The sequence below is a fragment of the Melospiza georgiana genome, chromosome 8 (assembly GCF_028018845.1).
Source record: "Melospiza georgiana isolate bMelGeo1 chromosome 8, bMelGeo1.pri, whole genome shotgun sequence".
Classification (NCBI taxonomy): Eukaryota; Metazoa; Chordata; class Aves; order Passeriformes; family Passerellidae; genus Melospiza; species Melospiza georgiana.
In genome coordinates, this window is record NC_080437.1 from 19,217,009 (window position 1) to 19,236,670 (window position 19,662).

Genomic DNA, 19,662 nt, shown 5'->3' on the forward strand with positions numbered 1-19,662 from the left:
TTTTCATTTTAAGCGGCTCTTGTCAATACCTGCAGCTCCTAGAAGAGCCTTTTATTCAAAAGCGTTGTCAGATGATCTAAAGGACAAGTGGGAAGGCGGCTTTGGAGATGGTTTTGTTTGGTTTATTTCGGCGTGCGTGTATGGTTTTCCCCTCCCCAACTTTAAAAGAAACTCCTCGGTTCATGGTCCCGTTACAAGGGGGAATCCCGTCCACCTCGTGGCTCCCCGCGCTGCTGTCCGCAGGATGCCTTCTGCTCGGCCAGGGCTGCGGGCCCCGCGGGCGGCATGGCAGCGGCTCCCGGCGGAGGGGGCGCCTGGCTGGCGGCGGGGGTCGGGGGCAGGAGCTGCGGTAGGCGTTTCCCGGGGTCTGCTCTGGGCGGGGAGCCGCGGCGGGAGGAGGGTGCCGGCGTGCTGGGGCGGTGCGGCGGCGGGGGCTGCGGCGCGGCTCTCGGGGGGCCGGGCGGCCCCTGCGGTGGGGTGAGCTGAGGTGAGCTGAGGTGAGGGCTCCGCGGGCACTTGGCCGTAGCGGGATCCTGGGAGAGGGACGGGGCGCGGCGGGACCCCCGGCGCCGCAGATCGCCCGTCCCCTGCAGCGGGACCCCCAGGTGAGCGGGGCCGGAACAGAGGGGCCGGGCGGGGGGCTCGGCGCGGCCGCTGCCCCTGCAGAGCGCGGCGAAGCGGAGCAGCACCGTCCGTCCCGCCCGGCCGGGCTGCGCTCCCGGAGCCGCGGAGCTGTCGGGACCGGGCCGAGGCTACCCCCGCGCTCCCGCACGGCCGGGACCTGCCCGGGGACGGGGCTAGGGCTGGGCTGCCCCGGGGCCGGGAGTGGCCGGGGAGCAGGTGAGGGCACGGAGGTGGCCTTTGCTGACTGGTGCCCAGCCCTGGCCGTGCTGCCGCCCGCTCCAGTGCGGCTGGAGGGGCCCGGGCAGAGCGGCTGTGCCCACCCGGGGCTGCCGGGGCCGTGCCCGCCGGGGCAGTGCCGGGGCCATGCCGACCCAGGGTTACCGGGGCTGCCGGGGCCGTGCCCACCGGGGCTGCCGGGGCTGTGCCCACCGGGGCTGCCGGGGCCGTGCCGAGCGGAGGGAGAGGCGGGTCCCCCTCGGCAGCCCCGCCGGCAGTCGCGCTTTTCCTCCCTCCCGGCTCTCTTCTCTCGCCGAGAGCTCTCGAGCATCACTTGCTCTTTTTATTGGTTACAGCGCTCCTCATCCTTCCAACTTCGACAGGTGATCGAGCATCGTGGCTGTTCTAGGTACTTACCTAGGGTCTAATTGCTTTTATGAAATTGATGAACTTTGTTTGGAATAGCTCACATTGTTATTCTCTGTTTGTGTGTATTCCTTATATCATGGATATCCATGTAGTAGAAATTTCTTACTTGAGTTAAGAGCTGCTATTGCTGTCACTTTAAAATGTCACATTGATCTTTAAATTTGCAAATCTTTACATTAAAAGGTTTTTGTAGGAATTCAGTCCACTGAAAATGTTTGAAGCATATTAATGACTTTTTTTCTGTGAACTAACAGCTACTAGTTCAAAGAAATGTCAATAGAAATTTGATGGAGGATCAGATTTTTTAATAGTTTTATATTTTTAGTACAGTTGCTTTCACATAAAAAGCAGTTGTAGTCATGCACGAAATTCCGCATTTAATAATCAATTACGTCTCAGGAGTTTTCCCTTATTTTTGGCTTTTGAAAATGTAGCACTTGACAGCTTTTGTTACCATGTATTAAGTATAACTGGTATTAGAGAGAGGAATAGAGGAATTTATTTTGGCAGTAGAGTGATTAAATTTATGATTTTTAATGTATAAAACTACACCAAAGCATAAACTGTTATTTGAAAATGCAATTATTTTTTGTATTTAATAAATTTCTAGTATTTCAAAGCAAAATAAAGCTGCCTTATGGAACTCTACAGAGATCTAATTTTCTAGAGGAAATAGTTTTGTAGCCATAGAAATACTAATATAAAGTCAAAATATTTAGATCCCGTTAGCTGAATGTAATATAACCAAATGAGAAAGTACAAAAATAAATTATGGGTAAGAATTACAGAGTGTACCAAAGATTTTGCAAAAGAAATTAGCTGGCTAAATCCTAGTATTTACAGATGGATATTTCCATGTCTGTAATGCTGTGATTCTGTTAATATAATTTTCCTGCAGCACAGTCTTACGTTACCTGCTATTGATAAACACCAAGTCAAAGAGCAAAATATTTTGTTGGAAAACAAACTGTTTTATGTAAGACTTTAATTTGCAAAATGACTTTCAATTAAAAGGTTTCATTGTAGCAAAAACTAACTTATTTATGTTGCCTCCCACAATTTCACCTTGCATAGTGTCCTTCAGCTCTGTCACTTGCTCTTATTGGAGTTGACATCATGTGTAGTAAGTTTGGCACAAATGTAAGTAAGATTAATGTAAGTTAATGCCCCTTAGTACTGTTGAAGAAATCTTCAGCACCAGCCATGTGGAAGTAACTGATCTTTGTTTAAAAATATTCCTTCTAAAATACAAATTATGAACATGAAAAATCACAAAAAATAATCAGGTGTATGTATGGCTTAAATAGGTGTATGTATGGAGCTATGTTCAGCTGTGAAGACATGTATGTGTGTATAAATGTTTCCATCTTTATGTATGTGCTTACATACTACATGTATATGTTTTTCTGTCAGAAAGAAACATTTGAACAGATATTACATTTTTTTAAAGCTGCCAAAATCAATAGTAGGACTCTTAAATAGGAGCATATCTTAATATATCTTTAAATTGAACCAGATAAGGTAACTTTAAAGAATTTATGAAAAAGAGACATCAATGTGAATTGTATGAAGATGGAAGACAAATATTTATGACTGTTTTCACAAGTTACACATTTTGGTTCAGTGTGTTTGTGTTTGGTTCAGCCTGTTTGTGTTTCATTCATGCTGTTTGTGTTTGGTTCATGTTGTTTGGTTGGCTGTTGTTTCTCCATTTTCTGTGGCTGCATACAGGGAATGGTGGTTTTGTCTGCATGGATGCCTGGGTGAAGGAGCCAATGCACAGATCTATGTCAGAACAAATGTGTAAACACAGATTACTGTGGTCAGGGCTGCTGTTTATGTGAATCAAGGATTTTGCTCAAAGCAGGCACACGCATCTGTGTGACAAGTAACTTTCCTAGACTGTGTGACAGATGAATGGTTGCCTTCTTTGTTCCCCCTCTCATGGAATAACATTTGCTTTCTGTTCTTTTTGGATGTCCCTGCAAAATTCGAACTTCCTGTGATGTTTCAGAGCATTATGTCAATTGCTGAACAGTGAACAGTGCCAGAGCAGCCGGTGCAAAACCAGACCAAGTCCTGAGGTGACCACCAGCACAATTCAGGCCTGGATATGCGATACTGTGAGCTCTGAACTGAAATGTATCCATACAGTGTATGGCATGTGCAGCTGTATAAGCAGTTGAAATTATGTATTCATAACATTCACAGTTTGATATTCCTCAGTCCTGGATGAAAAATTAAAATAAGCTCCCTTTTTTTCTATAGAAACCCAGTGTTTTCCTTTATCCTACAGAAACCCTGTTTTTTAGGTCTTAGGCCTTGAAACCACAAGAGTGAAGTGATGGATAAATGCACTGCTTCAGTAAATAGAACAGCTGTAAGCCAGTGAAGAGTCAGCCCTTCACACAAAAATAAAGTCTTTGAAAGCCAGTAGACTGTGGAGCTATAGTCATCTCCTCTTTATGCACAGGTGGATTGTCTGATTTATGAGTGACTTGTACAGCCCAGTACCATCTAACAGGATTCATTAGATCAGACACAGTGCCACACAGAGGCATTCATTCTGTCTTTGGGACCCACCCAACTGGAAAGGAATATTGACATTTTATGCATCATGAGGCCAAATTCCTAGACTCAGTCTGTTTGAACCACTAGCATTGTAGAAAATAAATGTACTTCATCCTTTCCAATGGATGCAGCACGTTATTACTGTTGCTCATTGTCCAGGTTGAAGTATGAAGAGTTCTCCCAGTGCCTGCACTGCATTTCTTGTGGTTGAGCACTGGAAGAGATGGAACAGAGACCTCAGTAGCCCTGTTGTTCATGTTCTGCCAGATTCCAAACCTCCAGCTAAATCCAAGGAGGCTTCATGTGGAACTGTGCAGAGACTGTTGCATCACACATCCCAGCAAGGGAGTATTAACCAGGCTTTCCAGCTGTGTGGGATAGCCCATTCCTTTCCTACCTACCACATTTCTGGCCATGGAAGAGAGTGGAAGTAGAATTAGGGGTTCAGTGTGTAAATCCCAAAAACCATAGGGAAGTTTGGTGCTGGGCTGCCATTTGAGAGCCAGTGGGGTGAGAGTATGTGCATCTGCTGGGACTTGTTCAAATCTCAGTTATTTTCTCATCAAACCAAATATGATGCTCAATCCCAGGAATTTTGTACCTGACATCAGGTAAAGACTGGAAATTGCATCCTTGTGGTGGTCTTAGAGACGTGATGTAATGTTCATCTGCTTTGGAGAGGGAGGTCTGTGTGGCAGCTACCATGCATCAGGAGAGAGGCCACTTCAACTTCCCTATTCTCAGAGAAAATAAGAACAAACTTGAAAGCTTTTCTTTTAGGTTCCACTTCCCAATGGTTCCTGTATGTCACAAGACTTGTTGAAAGCAAATGTGGAGCTTGAGGTATTTGTTAATTTCCAATCAGGGATTTTATCTCTGTCTTCTTTATTATTCCCACAGAAGTTTGAGAGATTGTTCATAAATAAAAAGATTTGGCAGTTTCATGATTCACTAGGCTGGGTATCCAGCCAAGATATAATGATGGTTCATCAAAAGCTGTCAGCTTACATTGCATGTACTGGGGATTTCAGATGATGGAAGAAAATTTGAAGACCACACAGCCTTAAAATAGTAAGAACAGGAGAGCTGCTCCCTGAAGGTATCGGGATGATACAATAACAAAGTCATGAGCACCCCATAAACTTGAAGGTCTCTAATTCACAATGAAATTCTCTCCATAAGGGCCCAGTTTCTAAAAGCTCAAACTAGACACCAAACTCCACACCCCAAGCTGCCTTCTCATCATTCCAGAACAATCTAGGCAGTGAACTTCCCTATTTCTGCTCATTTTTAGGTATTTGGCAGGTTAGAGTTTTGCAGCTGCTGTACAGAGAAGTGTGAAGAAAGAAAGCTGGGGTGGCCTGGAGTGCCAAGGGAAGACCATTTCCATGCATCGGGCTAGTTCAGTCCCGATTGTATTCCATTCTTCCAGATTCTGTTCATCTCTGCAGTCAGCAAATTCCTCCTTGATGCATAGTTGTATTTCCTTGTACTTCTTGCCAGAAGCCTAGCTCAGGTAAGCACATCAGGCAAGTGTGACTGAATCATGCCAGGAGAACAGAACTGTTAGATGAGCAGTACATCAAGAGCTGTGAGGAACTGAGAAGAGAGGTCCTCAAAATATGCCCCAATTGTAGCCCTGGACTGCAAAAAAGAAAAGGTTAAAATTCCAGTCTCTGCAGGTTTAATTATTGTTCTCTCATTTACCTCGTCAGTGCTAATTGGGCTGTTCTTAATGCATGGATGTGACATGGCTCACTGGCAGGAAAGGGACCTCTGGATCTGTCACCTTCTTGCTTCTCTGCAGGATCACTGCTGGGATCCAAATTTGTGACCAGTAACAATGGGAAGAGGAAAGAGCATAATCAAAGCTCAGAAATTCGGGGTGTATTGTCTTATGTCCATCTCAAAGATGGACAGGTTGCTAAACCTGAGACTCAGAAATGAGTGACATATGACTAGTTTTTTTTAAAATCCAGAGAAATTGTTTCTGAGGTAATCCAAGATCTTTGCATGTTCTTCTAGGGGTATAATATCTGTCTGAGGGGTAACAAACCAAACCTCCAGATGGCTTTCTTCATCCCAGAAAGGCAGGGAATGGCAACACATAGCTGTATCTCCCAAATGTTTTTGTACAATTTTCTTCATGTGTGTGGGATTTTCAGCAGTGAAGGTGCAAAGAGATCATTTTGTGCTCAGAAAGACACCTGACTTGCATACAAGCTGAAGCACATAAACTGTGTCTTGCAGTAGCAATGAAGTAAAAGAAATTACTTGTTTAGACTTTTCATGCTTATAAAGGACTTCTCAGCTTGTGACTGAATTTAGGAAACAGGGTTTAGTTTCTGGATTTATTTCATGGGTTCTGGGATTATTTTTTAAAGCAAGAATTCTCCATTCTTTTATTTGATTCCCTGCCAGTTTCCTTCAGTTTTAGTTTTTATTTTTCTGCTTTGCAGTTCACAGCTTAAATAAATGGAGAAGAAAACCTGGTATAGAAGAAAAGCAATTGTATAAAACCCAAGAATAGATTTTCTCACTTTTCTATTTTGTATTCCATTGAAATTTCCTTCATATGTAAAGAATCCTCAGTTCCTTATAACAACAGAAAATAATAAATTCTGCAGACAGAACCACTCTGTCTGCATCAGCTCAATTCCTTTATTATCTGTAGTTTATTGTGCATGACACTGCACGTCTGATCATGGATTCCTCAGGCCGACAGACCTGCTATTGAAATCAAAGGCAGTTTTGGCAGTGGCACTGTCACAGGTTATGTGCTTCAGGGAAAATGCCATCACACTTTGGAGCAGAAAGGAGTAAGTTAAAAGGTGAAGGAAATGATGGCTCCATTTAATATTTCTGTTCCTTTTTGGCTTTCAGTTTTGTTGACATGGGAAATGCAGAGCTGTAGTGTTTACATTAACCCCTGCTCTGGAGAAAGTCTGGAGTAGACACAGAAATGGTTGGGAAGACAGTGGGGTGATGGTTTCCAGGATCAAATACTTTCAATTATTTTTTTAAGAGTATCTTCTGTGCCATTTTTTTCCCAGCTAGGATAATTGCTCTGAAAGTGATATAAATATATGCAATTTAATCTACAGTTAAAATGGAAGTAAAGGTGAAAGTGAAGTAGTTATTGACAATTTTGAAAATCAAATGAATTTTGAATAAATACTTTTTATTACCTGCTTGTGTTTTTGATTGTGAAGAGCAGAACTAGCTAAATAATTTCTGGATGAAACCATTCCCCTCTTGCAAATGTGATTAGTTTGTTTCCTTCCCACTTGCATAGTTGATCATAGTACTGAGCAGGGCTACCAGTGCCTTTAGGGCCACTAAGAAGCTCCAAATGACGCCACAGTTCAGTGTAGTCATTGTGGCAAGGAGAATCGGGTCAAATCCTCTGAAAATAGAATTCAGGGGAGTCCTTGCTCAACTCAGTGCTTCTACATTTGGGAATTTCCAGACATTTCTTAGGAGAGCTTGCAGTGACATCTGAAGGCCATGCAGTAGAAAACCAGGGATCTGAAAATTTCTTTATTTTCCTCTCTGGTAACATGTTTCTCTCATGAGGTACAGGAGCTATGTAAACACATTTCAGGAAGGTAGAAGTTAATTAGTTAATGGGATGCTAGACAAGTGCTAGGAAAGGTGAGAGACTAGGAGAAGGCTACTTTAAGAGTTCCAGCTTGGAAGAACACTCAGGAAACCAAAAGTTGACTAGCAATTTGTGTGCTGCTCTGGAGGCAAGCAGGCTGGGAGCATTTGCTGTGAGCATCATCTATTTAATGTGCTTTTTGATGGAACATTCAGAATTGCATAATCCATAGGGAGTTGCCTGCCCATGGGTCCTTGTTCTTTGACAGATCTGTCACACTTCCCAGAAATCAAGATGCAAAATCCATCACTCAGGGACATGGTATATGTGTATCAGATACTGTCTGGGGGATGAAGAGTCCATTAAACAGCAAGTCTCTAAACTCATCCATATGAAGAATTCCCATCTGTGACAGATAGACTATGGAGAGTACCCATAACAGGTGATCTGAGTCTAATGTGCTACTAAAGCACTATAAATATTCATTTTATTTCAGCCTCTCAGAGATGTCTGTGGGTAATTCCAGAGGGATAGGAACTGCTCATGCAGAACCTAAGTGGGAACAGCAAGATCATGTTGTATGGGGGGGATCCTGGGAAGCAATGGCCCTCCCAGCTCTGGCAGTTTGGGGCAAGCATATCATTGCCTGCAGGATGTAGGGCTGAAGATCTGACCTTCACAATGAAGCCTGTGGTACAGTTCTGTAAATTGTTATGTAGTAGGAGAAGAGTGAGTGAAGTCATATGTACAACAGCTAGTGAATCTGTAAGAAATGGAGGCACGGCAGATTTATTGCTCATTAAAGAAGGCAGTCAAAATGTGGAGATCAATGGCATTAAGACAAGAGTAATCAGTTGGGTGAAGTCATGGGGAACAGTCATTCTCTGTTATGGGAATTTTCTCTCTTCACTCACTGGGAAGAATGTGAGTGATTCACCTACTTCAGCCTGTCAAATTAAAATGGCAGGCATTGTAGCATACCTTCTCCATTTCTCATTATGAGTCCGTTTCCAAGTTCTTAATTAATTTTCTTTGACTATGAAGACTGTTGGCAAAAGTGTGAGATTGTCATTGAAACAAAATTTTATAATTAAACTCAAGTACTGGGTTCTTGGTTTGGTGTAGAATTCTCATTCAGACTCAAGTATGAAGTTCCTGAAAACTTAAGGGAGGTTTTATTAAAAAAACCTCTAAACATCTTGACTGTGGCTGAAATTTTGGCTTTAGATTATAACCAGATAAAAAACATGTAGAGGTTCAAACTTACATCCAAACTGAAGGGTATTTCAGATTTTTCAGATTTGTATTCTGGCCTATTTACACTTTTTTTTTTCCCCCTAGCTAATTTCTGCTGTCTGTTTTGAGTGTTGTGGGTGCTGCTGCTGTATTTCAGCTGCTCTGAGATCTCTGGTGGTGGTTTCAAGGTATGAGGTATGCATCGACCATTATACAGCCTTCTGCACCACAGTGTAGTCACACACCTGCTAACCCTCTCTGACAATCCAGCAGGTGCCCTCTGGCAGTATTTCAGTTCTCTGTGGTAAGGGCAGCAGCTACCAGAGAGCCCCCTACCACCCCTCACCTGTGCAGGAGGCAGGACTTGTTCCAGTACTGCCCTGGATGAATCTGCACTTTGCAATGGAGACCCCTGAACGAGGGCAGGTTGGAAAACCCACAGGATGCAGCATGTCCCTTTGCCGAGGTAGCAGCACAGTTTGAAAGCAGTATCATGTTTGTTCACTGTTATCCCTCTGCTGATGAGCTTGGCTTAGTGACAGAAGCTGAAATCTTGTGGATGCAGATGGAGGAGCTTTCTCATGCTATTTGAAGACTGCAGAAAAAGATTCACCCTTTTTCTTCTAATGATGCAGAGGATCCCCACTCTCCACTCTGAGTACCAGCAGCACATCTTCAGCCGACACTGCAAAAAGCCAACACTGTAGATTTAAATGACTCTCCCTACCTGACATAACTCTGACCAGACCCTATCAAATCCAGTAGCTGAGGAGGCACCCAAGCTGCTCTTTGAGCAGAGGGTGGCAGAGAGAATGACCCACTCCGGAGAGAACCGATTCCTGCCTGACAGGGTGCTCAGAGCCTGAGACCGTGCAATGCACGGACAGCAGCAGAGATGGGATGTCCTGCTTCGCTTGCTCACAGGGCAGAGATGGGATGTCCTGCTTCGCTTGCTCACAGGGCAGAGATGGGGATGCCCTGCTTCGCTTGCTCACGGGACACTGTGTGATGCTGAGATGTGACACTAGATGGTGCATTCGCCACGTGATTGGAAAACAGGGATCTTCCCAGCGCGTTTAGAGCAAGGCTGACGGTCACTGTCCCGTCTGCTGTGTAATCACAGTACATCCTTCTCACAGCTGTTCACAAAAGTGACCCTTCCATGCAAGAGTCAAATTCCGTGCTCCCACAGCTGCCAGGGTGGCACTTTGAGACTTTGGCAGTTCCACATGTAGGTTTGGGGGATTTTTTTGTCTGATCACGTATTAAGTTAACAAGTAATTTAGAAACAAACAAACTTTATTGTCATATTGAGTTTAAGGGATGCTTGAGGGCATGTGTTATCCCACTCTTTGCCTTGGTTGTCTGGTTTAGGCCTTCCTCCTTCTGGTGTTTATACATACTGAATGTCTGACCATGTATTTTAATATTTTTAGGGTAGGGTCTTAGACCTTGCCTACAAGGAATAAATTATACTGAATTAACTACCCTGATTTAGAAACTGATTTAGTTAAATCAGTGCAACTCTCCTGAGCACTTTATACCACTTCAATTTAAGTCATGAGTCAGTGAGTAACAAATCAATTCTGCTGTCAGAGAGTGAGAAAGATTAGACTAGATCTTCAGCCCTTCTATCTCAGTATTTATTAGGCTAAGGCGTCTTCAGGGCTTGTTGCTGTTCTCTTTAATTTTCTCTGCCTAATGGACCTGATCCAGCTCTTGATGGCATAAATGAGGGGTTTTCCATGACCTCCAGCTGGGAGCTGGAGATGGCAATATCTTTATTAGAAACCCAGAGAGGCTTAGAATGACAAATAACTCAAGCCTGTCTTCTCCTTGCTGCATACTGAGTTCTCACATTGTGGCTCATATTGCAGAAGTTGCATCTACAATGACAAACATATTATTCTACATTCAGGGCTGGAAAATTTATCCTCTAAAGATAGGAATCTCTACTAACATTGTGCTAGGACTATCACTATGCAAAGAGTCATAATCTGATTTGATTTTCTCAACAATAGCTGACAACATATACTTTGAGGCAGGGTGAAAATAATTCTTTTGAGGAATTTCCACAAATTCTGTGCATACTGGTTGGATAGACTCAAGACTCAGGTTATTCCTGGTTTCATAGCAGCTTAACCAGAAACTAGACTGATGTTGCACTAAAGCAATAAAAGCACAGCTTTTTCAAAAAGTCTTGCTTTATTTTGTTGCTGTTCTCCTTCTCTACCTTTCTTCACACTTCTACAAAATAATAATAATAAGAAGGATAGCTGAGAATATGTTTAAGAATATACTGAGTTCTACTCACTCAAAATTTTGCTTATTTTTCCCAAATCTTGTTACTCCTGTCTGTAGAGAGCAGCGGTTGAACACTTGGACTGTCTGCCTATTCCAGGAAGAGTAATTCACTTGTTTACAAACCTAAGACTTTGGTTTAGTGCAAAGTAATCCTTCTCATTCTGAACTGGATGTTAATAAAGCTGTAAACTCTGTAACCAACAATGTCCTGGCAGACTCTTACAATTCACCTACAGATCCTGGAAATCTTTGTATTTGAAGTAGTGATGCCACCTTCTACTTCATCTCTGTGCCAAATGTGATTTCTTGTGTTTTTTACAGGTTTATAATGGAACTTACCTCTTTGCCTAAATTCCTTTGGACAAGTGACAACAAGCTTCTGCATCACCATTTTCCAGACATACTGGCTACTGTTCATACCACACAAGACATCCCTGAAGAAGTTGTTTTTGGACCATGCATGCTCCAGAACACCCTGCTGGACACTGTAGCTTTCATTGCTCTCAAATGTTCTGACAGACGGAACATCCACTATGTATTTAAGGTATGACAAAAATAGGAATGGGTAATGTTAGACCTATCAAAAAGAGGTACACCATCCCTGAGAAGGTAACTTTGCAAGGGGTAGGTTTTTGTTTTTTTCAGCACAAGCAACAGCTCCCTCAAAGAAAGGACCAGTGCATTTCTGATTTATGAGCTGTAGACTGGAAGGACCTAAGGAAAACTCTGCCCTTTGCAGGAAGAATACAAAGTCTCACTTCTATGCTGATGATTGATGGCCTGCTTCAGATCTGACTTGGAATAGGAGGGAAGGGGGACAAATAGTTTAGAAACCTCTAGTTCAGCTTTTGTCAGGACAAAGGAGGTTTATCAGGAGGTATGACAGCCACATTGTGAGAACAGTGGGGGAAGACTGTGCCACTGATTCATGCAGGTGGTACATTCACAGCATTTATTTCCTGATCTAGGTAACTGCTACCCCAGTGTGTTCAGTTATCCTTGAAAGTGAAACCACAATGGCAGTCAGACAACTAGCCCACACACACTTTGGGCAGCCACAACTTTATGCTGTTAGTACATGGACTTCCTAAAGTCACCTTTGATCTGTATGTCTGTGTTACAGCTACACTTTTCAATCACTGTAGGGAAGGCAGAAACCCCAGGATTGCAATGGATTGTTAGCTCTCAAGCTCTGGTTCTCCACTTTTTTTTTTTTTTGTTTCATAGCCACTGTTTATCATGCTGACCACTTACCCCGACTTTCTGGGTCTTGGAGTGCCTTTCAGTCACTGTTGGTCTAGATGAAGACAGGAAGGTGTTTTATGGTGTGAGAAAAGCCAGTTTCCCATATTCTATGGCATGGATGGGTCTGGGAGAGATCCAGGTTTGCCTAAGATTCCTGTACTCTGGAGGAGAGAAATCCCAAGGCACATGTGTAATATGGAAGATACAGTTGTTGGCAGATAACCTGTTCTACATTTCTGCTTTAAGCAAATTAAGAGGGAGAAGAAGAGGCTTCAGGGTTTATCTGGCTGTTTTGAGTCTCTGGCACAAGTTTGCTTTCTTGGACAGTGTTATTAGTACTCCAGGAGACCAACAAACTCTTTGGAGAGAGACCTGCCCTGAAAAAAGGCTTTATTTTTGGAATATTTCTGTATTTCTCCTGGGAGTTTTGAATTACTGTAGAGAGAGCCTCAAAGGTTTTCTACATTGGAAGAGCCCTCTAGAGGGATGGCTTTAGTGTTTTTCTACACTTGAGCTAAGTAATTGCTATGCAGCAATGAAATTGGATGCCTGAGTTGGCTCAGATCTCTGTCTTTTGGCAGTAAATACATGAAATTCTGTGCAAGTAGCTGTTTCAGATGCAATTGGTAGTCCCATATCCTGTTAACTACTCATAATTAAAAGTAAACCTCCCAGAAATCAGGAACTACCATTAGGCTCCTAACTGTTTGAAGTAATTAATTAAAAATTCAATAATGATGCTATGTTGTCATCATGGCACTGAAGTGCAAAACAAAAAATGAGTTTTGCTCTGCTGGGTATAGTACAAACAGAGCACACATGAAAATGAATTGGCAAGGTGGATTCGTTGCAACTGAGGTTTCTGTTCATTATTGTTCATCAGCACTCCAGCAAGACTTTGGGGAATGTTATTTCTAACAAGGGTTTAATCATCTTGGGCTTTTTTGTTTAGACCAAAGGAGAATTTCATAATCTTTTTTCCCTCATTTTCTTCGAGACCTTAATTTGATCTCCTTGGCCCAGTTTGTACACTTGGGCAAAGAAGATACCTTGGCAGCCATTGGCACAGGTAGCTCTTTTCACTGATTCCTCTGCCCCTTACAGCTTTTTGGGGGTTTCAAGGAAGAGATTTACTGCCTCTCTTCTCTTCTCTTCTCTTCTCTTCTCTTCTCTTCTCTTCTCTTCTCTTCTCTTCTCTTCTCTTCTCTTCTCTTCTCTTCTCTTCTCTTCTCTTCTCTTCTCTTCTCTTCTCTTCTCTTCTCTTCTCTTCTCTTCTCTTCTCTTCTCTTCTCTTCTCTTCTCTTCTCTTCTCTTCTCTTCTCTTCTCTTCTCTTCTCTTCTCTTCTCTTCTCTTCTCTTCTCTTCTCTTCTCTTCTCTTCTCTTCTCTTCTCTTCTCTTCTCTTCTCTTCTCTTCCAGTGTCTCCCAAGGGAGCCACATTCCTCCACAGCCCAGCTCTGACTGAGATGCTGGACTGTGAAGGCCTTACCTCATATCTGTGTACAAAGGGTCCCTCTGGGCGATTGACACCTCCAGGAGAGGGTGGATTAGCTGGGTTTATAGTGTCTCTAGACACATGGAAAAATTAAAGCTAGTTCATTATTCTAGTTGGCAGAACCCAGATTGTATCTTACATCCGGTACTCCTCCTCACCTGCTTGAAGCTGACTGAGCTCTTTCCCTGGAGTCCTGGAGGAGCTGTGCTCCCTTTGACTTTGCTTAGAGCACCGGGTGGCTGCTCGGAATTTCTGAAACACAGCAACTAAAATATGACAGCCTCTGTCATAGCTGTTAGTTACAGCCTCTGTGTGTGGGTGGGTGTTCCTGGGTTGCTGTCAGGCACTTGTATTTCTCAATCATTGTTAATTGCCATGGCATTTAGAGAGAACCAGTTTCAGGGCATGCTAATTTATTTTCTCTCTTACGCGAAGTAACTCTCATCCTAATGGTTTTTTAATGTTTCATTCTTGTATCCAAGCTACTAATGTGATCAAACTTTCACTGTAGGTAATAGTCAGTTAAAACCAGAGAAATAGTTAGCCAAAATATTGTTTCTGGTACCAAACACCAAAGAATGGCTGCCCTGCAATTAGTGGAAAACAAAGAGCTATACATTGCTTGGGGTGAAATCTAGATCATACTTGTCATTAGACATTTTTCATTTGCAAACTTCTTCCTTTCTAAACAATGACTTAGTGCATCAAAAATTAGTTCTTATTTATATAAACATTGCCTTTGATCACCCTGTGTTTTAACCTTCAAGCTATGAAAATATTCCCTTTCAAATGTTGCAGAGGGCACAGACCTGCTGTGGTAAACACCAAGGAAAAACCTATAAAGAAATAAATTATTCCTTATTTAGTGTACTAAAGTAAGTAAGACTGGAGTCACACACTGCATGAGGAAGACAATACCAAATGTTTTGTACTTACATTATTTACTTGCCAACCTGTGACTAAATGACTCAGGAGTCCTGTGGAGTAACAATTATATGTGATTTAGGACTATGCAGTAATATACACACAGAACAGAAATTTAATTTGGGCAATAGACTTAATATTATTTTTTTAACTTTTTAGTGCCTGACCTGAGAAATGTTTTTAAACTTAATTTGTTTGGTATATCTGCATGCCCACAAATTGAAAGCAAATCAACCCCTTGCAGCTCTCAGAAATTATTTAACAAAAATATTGATGTGATGAGGTTTATCTGTTTAGATACCTTGAAATTAATTTAATTAATCTAGCAAAGGTAAAATATAATTTTATTTCTGAAAAAAAAAGGAAAGAGATCATATAAGTGCTTCTTAGTTGCATATATTAAAATCTGTATTTTATGTAATCTAGCCAAACATATATGCAGATATTTACTTGGGGCATTGAATCAAATAACAATTACTTTTCTTGCACCCTCTGTTCCATATCCTCTTATGTCACTGAAAAACTCCACATGCAACTGTCCTGAGTGTATGTTCATTCCCAGTTTCACACTGCATTGATCCAGGGGTCTGCACACTGTCAGTCCCCAAGTCACAGCACTGGCACATCTCCTGACTCATATCCCATTTTCATATCCCAAGTATTGAGACCCCTTCTTAGAGAGGATCCCACCTCCTGTACCTCTGTGATCCACGCCTGGCACAGTCCCATGGGATGGTGTGCACAGGACAGGGACTGACAAACCAAGGCTTTGCCTTGGGGGGGTTACACATGGACATTGGTGTCTCCTCCTCCTTCCCACACAGCTGCATTCCCAGAGCTCTCAGCCCCCACACTGGGGAAGGCTTCTCCCTGGGATGCCTTTGATAATTTGGTGACACTGGCAGGTGTGTTGGGCTCACAGCTTTGTCATATGTGCGCAGTGCAAGGCAGAGACCAGGCTTTGATCTTGGATTGGATGAACTCTTGCTTTGGGCCTTGAGACCTGAGACTTCTCTCCTTTGTGTCCTGTCTCACAGGTGGATGTCACATCTGTTCACGGTCCCACAGGCCTGCCCTGGATGAGACTTGTACAAGCAGCTGCCCATAGCAAGGAGCAGAACTTGGAAGCTTACTTGGAAAACAGTCAGTTATACTATCGCTCCACCAGGAAAATCAGCAAAAACGAGGAGCTGCTTGTCTGGTATGATGAGGAGCTTTCCAGCCTCTTGGGTTTCAATGAGATAAAAGCTCAGAGGCCCCAGAATGGTAAGTACTGAATTGCTAATTGCAGGGGTCACTGAGGACAGAAGGGAGTCTGCATCTTCTTTAGTATGTGGTTGTCTTGTAATAACACATAACATGTGCAAATCCTTAGCTGGTCTGCTAAGAGAAAAGACCTTCTGCTTTGAGGTTTGAGCTGGAGGCACAGAGCAAGAAACTATTTGCAGTTCTTAATGCCATTCTCATTGGTACTTTCTAGCAGAGGATGGTGCACTAGGGATTCATGCTGAAATTCTTGAGCTATGCAATGGAAATCTTTGCACTTCAATAACTTAGAATCCTAAAAAGTCTAAAGTATCAGTTGGAAATTGGCCTTTTTTAGCTCACTGACAAATCAGGTGTAGACTAGTGTTCAGCTTTAATTTTGCAAATGAGCAGATCTTTAAAAATCCATAACAAACCTAACAGTATTGCATGCAGCACAGTCTGCCTATTTAATGTTGGACACAGTAGAAATGAGGAAAAGAGCAAGCTTCAATTTCTGATATGTTGCTGAAAATTCATTGCTCCAAAAGAAGTTGACCTAGAATTTGTTACAAAACTAAAAATCCAGATTACAGAGACACCAAGCAAGTTAGTCAGGTCCATACCAAGTCTGATTCCAGCTGTCATTTTTTCCAAATTTTACCTAGCTAGACTGGAACAAAACCCTTTCTACATTCCCTTTAGTTGATTTAAACAAAGTTTATATAGATTGGTTAGTAAAGGTAGAGGATGATAAAGATATGTGTTAGCAAATTCATATGGTAATGTGCTTGTCTGTAAATTAGTATTAAATTAATTCAGACACATTCGTAGCAGGAACTGACTAAATCATTCCAGCTGGTTTCAGTGTATTCTGTTAATTTCTGTGTGGACACACTCTGCCAGCCCTTTGGATTTACCAGGGAAGAGTGTTACTTGCACAAGAAACACTATATCTGGACTTAAGACTTTAAACTCATAGGTTTAATGTTCCACCCATTTCGGCAGCCTTATTTTCTTATAAAAAGTTCAGCTTCTGTAGTTTGTGAAGTGATATAAGCTGTTCTGAGTCCCAAATCAGGAATTTTTAATTCTACCCAACCAGTTTTTCCTATGTATCCCAGGCCTCAGGTGCTGTCTGGCATCACTTAGATTGTAAAACTTCTGTGTTGTGAAATAACGTAACATGGATATAGTTTACAAGGGTTAAGATGTACCATATTTGTGTGATTGCTGAATTTTGTACCATCTGGGCAGTCAATCATCCCAAAGAACCAGAGGTGCAGTGGGTCTGAAGACCACAAGGAAAGAGTGTTCCTTATTCTTCCTGCCCATCACTGGCATTGTTTCAATTTGAACATCATTTTCTGTGCCATAGACATTTGTGCCTTAAGGCATATAACAGCTTGCCAAATGAGCATGAGTAAGGGCTTCAGGCATTAAGGTCAGATGACTTTTGAACAGTATTAAACTACCAGAGTATCCTAAAAATAGAGTCATGTAAAAATCTTTGAATCCTGGTCTAAAACTCATTATTGCTTGGATACATAGTGTTTAACATTCATCTTGAATGAAAGCCAGTGACTTAGTTAAGAAATGTAGACCCAAATCTGGGTTTAGACTTCAAATCATTATAAAATCTAAATGGTTTTATCTAGATCATGGTGTACTGGCCATTTTATGTACTTTTATGTAATATAATTACATTTTATGTAATAAAATTTAGGTTTGAGAGTCTAAATGGAATATTTCTGCCAGTAGCACGGAAGCATGGAAGCAAATAAGAATGAACCATTTTGCATAGCAGGAAGGGACCTGATCCTGCCCTGGCATTAGTTTTACCATGGGTAACCTTGTAAGGCACGAGGTGTTCCTGGCTTTTTGTGTCAATAACAGGATCAGAATCTGCATCCACCCATGATTCCACCTTTGCAAAACTCATCACTTGTTTTCTGTTTCTGCAGAGTTGAGATGCCAAGAGTGCGACCGAGTCTTTAAATGTGAGCATTCCTATCTGTCCCATGTCCGCTTCCTCTGTGTGCCAGAGAAGAGTGCTCTGCTATGGAGAAACTTCCAGAACCCTAAAACTGAAAAGGGCAGCCTATCTGAGCAGACCACGAATTTCCACAGTCTGGCAAGGGACCTGGAAGTTAAAATGGCAGCTTGTAAAGATGATGCACATGGTGTTATTGGAGAAAGGAGAGCGAAATCTGAAGAGGCTGAGAGCAACAGGAGCAGGAAAACAGTGCTGTTGGAGAAAACCAATAACTTGACTGAGGAACATAACTGTGGGGGCAAGGAAGAGGTTGGGGGAGAGCATGCATTGGCTGGTTCTTTAAGGAAGCTTAGTTCAGGGAGGCAGTCAGCTAGGAAGGATGCTTTAGAGCAGAAGCAGAGTGCTTTCACTGAGGTCAGGAGGATGAAAGAGAAGCTGAGGAATGAGAGACTGCAGGAGCCAGAGCAGGAGGATGGCATGGCCCCACTTGGTAAGGAGCAGGTGTCAAAGGAAGTGTTGCTGAACTCCTCTGGTAGTGCTTTCTCCTTTGTTTGGCCCACCAGAGCTCGAGGAGAACAGAAGAGTGCTTTCAGCAAGCCCAGTAAGTGCATAACAGAAAGAGCTGCAGTAAATTCCTCTCATCCCATGAGTGAGTCAACAAAGAGCCTGGGGGAGCTGTCTGGCTTCATTGCCACCGCAGACATCATGTGCTGCAGCAGTCTTCTCAATTCCAAGTTCTTTGTCAGTGATTTGTGTAATGCTCAGATGCTGCAGACAAGCATCACTCGGAGCAGTATTTTCCCATATACCTCAGAACCGTGGCTCAAGCAAGCAGGAGGACAATTACAAAACACCACCACCACTTCCTCCTCCTCCTCCTCTTCTTCCTCTTCCTTGACTCTTCTTCCTCCCACCTTCACCTCCTTTGGAGTGGCTGCCCAGAACTGGTGTGCCAAATGCAACCTGTCCTTTCGCATGACGTCTGATTTAGTCTTCCACATGCGGTCACATCACAAGAAAGAATATTCCTCAAGTGAATCCCAGTGCAAGAGGAGGCGGGAGGAGAAGCTGACGTGTCCCATTTGCCATGAGTACTTCCGAGAACGCCATCATTTATCCCGGCACATGACTTCTCATAATTAGAGCTGTGCAGGCAGATGTCACCAAGGGACCCCGCAGGTTGGATGAAGAAGGGAATGATAGTTCACTTAAATCCATTTCTTTTTTGAGTTTACATTAATTTCTTTCAGGAAATCACTGTTTACAATAATTTATAATAGATGCTTTGTGAAAAAATATTAAATGTTTACAAGAGTCTGCGTGGGTTTTAAGTTTTGAAAACTCAACCTAGCCCTTGTCAACCTATTTTTGAGGAAATAAAATAGTGAAAAGAATCCACATGCAGTGTTAATTTGCAGAGTAGGGGCAAAGTTATACATTTGCAAACAGAGTTGTCTTTGCTTGTATTTGTTTTGCTGGTGTCTGTGCAGTACAACATAAATACAGAAATAATAACCACATCATTGAATGAGGAAGCTTTAAGCATTAGAAAAATCAGAGCTTATATGTCAAAAGAAGATAAGTTACTATTTCTAGCAGCTTTGGTGGACTCTTACTCCTTTATGTTAGCTGAATCAGCTTTCACCAATTTTTTAAGTTAAAAACTGACATCTTACCATCTCCTTGGCTTTCAAAGGGACCTGAATGTTTGAAATCTATGATTGTGAACAACTGACTGGCAGACTGCCAAAGAGGAAGGAACTTGTAAAGCAGAATA

The 19,662-nt window shown here is 42.5% G+C and overlaps 1 protein-coding gene across 1 annotated transcript; it reads left to right on the forward strand.

The window, feature by feature from the left end:
• Positions 1-541: 541 nt before the first annotated feature.
• Positions 542-19,161, forward strand: ZNF488 (zinc finger protein 488). The gene is made up of 4 exons (XM_058029428.1): positions 542-605; positions 11,303-11,525; positions 15,682-15,910; positions 17,854-19,161. The coding sequence occupies exons 2-4, from the start codon at positions 11,310-11,312 to the stop codon at positions 19,026-19,028; spliced, it is 1,620 nt and encodes a 539-aa protein (XP_057885411.1). The 5' UTR covers positions 542-605; positions 11,303-11,309; the 3' UTR covers positions 19,029-19,161.
• Positions 19,162-19,662: the final 501 nt, after the last annotated feature.